A 4,237-nucleotide genomic window follows, 5' to 3' on the forward strand; every position below is an offset into this window, starting at 1 on the left:
TATCAATAATGAAAATAAGAATAGATTGCAGTCCTTATCTGGAAGCTGTTCTAATCAGAACAGGTCTGAGCCCCACCTTCTCCTTGTGGTTAATCTGGGCCTTCCAGAAGGTGTATGTAACTCGGGAATGGCCCGTGTCCTGTTCTCCTCGACCCCTCCTAAAGGTTTCTGTTGTCCAGGGGGAACAACACAGTCATTTATTCCTTTGCCAGAGACAGGCCTGGGTACATGAATGAACCAGAGAGTCTGTGACACACTATCTGCCCAGTCAGAAAATAGGTCGGGATACATGAATGGCCACATGAAGAACAAGGGATTTTAGTCTCCAATGGTGAAAGAGTAGAAAATGCAGAGTTCATTGTTGGGCAATGGAACTGACTTGGATGTGCACTATTTCACTCGCTACTTTTCACACAGTTTGTTCCTCTTTCGCAGCTGTGTTTCTCTCTCTCTCTTTCTAGCTTTCTGGCTCCCTCACAAAATTCCAGCCAGTGATGGACTGTGTGTAGTGTGTGAAAGGACCGGTCGTTTATAAAGCCATTATTGTCAATTAAGAAAATGAAGTGTTCCCCTGGGCCTCACCATCTGGAGCCCTCCCTTCCTCCCCACCTCCCTCACTCTCTTTCTTGCTCCATCTCTCTTTCTTTGTTTAACTCCGTCACACTCCTCTGACTCCCTCTCTCCACTCCATTACTTTGCTTTGCGCTTCGGTCACTTAAGTTTATACTCTGTCACATGGTTTCAACCTATCTTTTGTAATTGTGCATATAATCCCTGTTTACCTTTGTTCATATCTGACTTTAAGTGTGAAATTGTGAATTTGTGCTCCTTCAGGGAGTCAGACTTGTTTCTGTTGGACTCACGGGTGATCTGGGCAGCCGAGGAGGGCTGGTTGGTGTTTGACGTGACAGCCACTAGTAACCACTGGGTCCTGAACCCTGGCAGGAACCTGGGTCTACAGCTGGCCCTGGAGAGCACAAATGGTGAGTGTCTCTTAGATCAGTATGTTCCCTTGCACATAGGGAGTCACAAGGGGCCATATTAGTGGTAGACAGCTGAAGATGAATAGTCTGAGAGTGTAAACAAGAATTATAAGCTTCACATAGATATTATTCCAGTTTCCACTAAGAAAACCTTAAAATGTACTTAGAATAAAGATTCTTAAGTGGATTGAGTTCATTTACATTTTAATAGCTAAATAAAGGGGAAAAAGTCATGCTAGATTTGTGTGGCTGGTAGCATTTATACTTAAAATAACTGTAATGTAGAGTTGATACGTTCATACTTTGTGTGTGTACACAGCAAAGATAAATCAAACCATTGCCCCTCGTCATTCATCATCATTCACCCCTGTCTTCATCCGTCATACCCTCAGCATCATTAGAAGGCATGCAGAAAATACACTGCGTTATCACAAAATACACTGCCTTATCATAAAATACACTGTGTCATCATAAGGATAACATCTCAGCAGGAGTTTGTCATCACAAGGCCTGGATGTTAGTCAGTGGAACACTTTATCAACAAAGAGCGTGTTTGAGAATATTATCTCTTACAGGATGGCAGGATGTTACATGTTAGGTGAAAACAGACACTGTATTGCTTTCATGTTATGGGAGGGGAGTGCTGGAGAGGCTGTATCCATGGGTGTGTGTTTGTGTGTTGGATCGGGTATGAAGGGTTATGGGTGAGCATGTACAGACAGGCACACGGGACGTCCCGTCGCCAGCGGCGACCAGAAGCCTTGATTTACCACTAGACGGTGATCAGACACACATTCTTCTGTGTGAGAACTAGATAGACACTGCTGGAGTGCGCATGCACACGCATGCACAAACACACACCCACACATTACATGCACACAAACACAAGTAGAGAGGCTTTGATGTTCAGTGCTACGTTTGTTCTTGGCATTTCGGAGGTTGAGAAGGGATGAGAAAAAGGGAAAGGAATTCAATGAGGAAAATCTCATTTGTTAAACTGAATGCAGTATTATTGACACAACAAATGCGGTTTTGGTGAGTAAAGAGAGGACCGCACAAATGCAAAATATACTCCACACAGGCACACCAAGTGGGCACACATTTATTTGACTTCAAAAACATTCCCTGTCTTCTTATACATCACCCTGTATGAATGAAATCTACATTTCTGTGACACCAACACCTGTTGTACTGTTCTCTCTGTCTCCCCCTACAGGAGAGAGTATCAATCCTCGTGTGGCAGGGCTGATTGGTCGCAGTGGGCCTCAGAATAAACAGCCCTTCATGGTGGCCTTCTTCAAAGCCACAGAGGTGCACCTGCGAAGCATCCGCTCAGCGCCAGGGGGGGCCAAACAGCGTAACCCCAACCGTTCCAAAGGGGCAAAGAGCCAAGAGGCGCTCAGAGTGGCCAATGTTGCAGGTAAACATGCAAAGTGTGTGTGTTATATATACAGTCAGTGCTGATTTATACTGTTGTGTTGTGAGGAATGTAAAGCTGGTGGTCTGGTCCTACCATATTAGCATTCTCTTTGTTTTTATGGTAGTGCCAACACATACCGTATGTACTCACTGACAAGCAAACGAACACAAGCATCCACAAATATACAATATATCTGGAACCGGAATAGCGTGCCGTTGGAACTGATATGATTCTTGCACGACAAAACATGCGATGCATACTCAGGGCCTTTGTTTTAGAGGTGTGAGAGGGCTGTGTTTATGTGAAGTGCTGAAACATTAGACTGTAATGCCTGAGCTTCAAATATCCCTCTGCTGTCTTTGTTTATTTACACAAGCATTACAGAGCAGTTGGGGCCAAGTTCCCTGCATGGAGGTAAGGCAGTGCAGGCTTTTATGGTAGAACACATCTGCGGTGTGCTGTGGGGCAACCGGGGCCACAACACATGGGCCAAATGTGCCTGTTTGGAACTTTGGATAGCAGTGGTCTTTAACTGGATGATGAGAACCAGTCGCTCATGATCATTTCCAATGTGAACTGCTCTCAGGAACTAATGTACCACAGAGCCCCAGAGGTCATCAAAAGAAGAGAGAGATACCATTAGATAGAAAACAGACAATTCTTTTTAACACACAAATGGGGTAAAGGGAAAAAGTGATGTTGAAACAAGTTAAGAGGAAAGAGAAAGAATAAATAAAGACCTGAGTTATGAAAAAAGGGGCGAGTCTACTCTGTGTGCACATCTGTTTCATCCAGTGGAAACTCAAAGCCCAGCAGAGTGACCTCTAAGCAGGGTGGCCCATTCATTTGAAACAATTACCAAACTGCTGCTGTATCTGGAGGTGATTTCCTTCAGCCATTGTTTAAATGTTAATGTTTTGTATGAGGATACTGGCTGTGTTTAGGTCTGTTCTTTATCATCTCGGCCTGATTGGGGTCTGACTACAGTAAATAGTTACTCTTGTAGCTGAATGGGATAATAGCACATGTATTGTAGTGTAATCTCTCTCTGTCTTTTTCTGTGTGTCTGTCTTCTTCCTCAGAAAACAGCAGTACTGACCAGAAGCAGGCGTGTAAGAAGCATGAACTCTACGTCAGTTTCAGAGACTTGGGGTGGCAGGTACGGAAAGCATTCCTCTCCCAGGTAGCCAAAATTGCTTGGCCCAACAGAAGCCTAAATAAGACACTCCTGTTTGCTGGTTTTATCCCAGAATCTTGATAAATGACACACTAGAATCAGCCAACATTATACTTGAGCCCAAGGGTGTAATTTAAACAGGGGACAAGTCCACCACACTTTTATAGTTTCAGCTTGATGAACTTACTAAAGTCTCTGTGACGAACTGTGTCCTCTTTCTGTCCAGCTGTTGATAATCTATTAAATATTTCAGTATATATATATACTATATATACTGTATATATATATATAATATAGTTAAAATGCCACTGGTTCCAGCTTCAAAATGTGAATATTGTCTGTTTTTTCTTTGTCTTCTACAACAGTGAATTGAACATGGTTGGGTTCTGGATTCTCTGTATGGCAAAACAAGCAATTTAAATAGTCAAATTTAGGCTGAAATTGTTTTATTTTTCACTCTTTGCTAAACACGAAAAGCGAGTGTCCCACAAACACTGACCACCTACTTGTAATAAACTTCATGACAGTTCTTCATGAACCCTGCATAATTAAACAAGGAATAAATCTGGAGTTAAATGTGTTAATACTAGTCCTACTGGTAAATTATATGAACGTTGGTGAGCAAGTGCTGTCCTGTATTGTCAAGAAAAACTTCCT

The 4,237-nt window shown here is 42.8% G+C and overlaps 1 protein-coding gene across 1 annotated transcript in view; it reads left to right on the forward strand.

Moving 5' to 3' along the window:
* The window catches only part of bmp7b (bone morphogenetic protein 7b), a gene marked incomplete in the record, with an annotated part of 19,885 nt that overhangs the window by 13,475 nt on the left and 2,173 nt on the right, over positions 1–4,237 (forward strand). The window contains 3 exon segments of the mRNA XM_035655879.1: positions 835–983; positions 2,200–2,403; positions 3,486–3,562. Of these exon segments, the coding sequence (XP_035511772.1) occupies positions 835–983; positions 2,200–2,403; positions 3,486–3,562 (430 nt within the window).

Source organism: Morone saxatilis, unplaced genomic scaffold, assembly GCF_004916995.1.
Source record: "Morone saxatilis isolate NCDOM2014 unplaced genomic scaffold, NCSU_SB_2.0 Contig15, whole genome shotgun sequence".
NCBI classification, from domain to species: Eukaryota; Metazoa; Chordata; class Actinopteri; family Moronidae; genus Morone; species Morone saxatilis.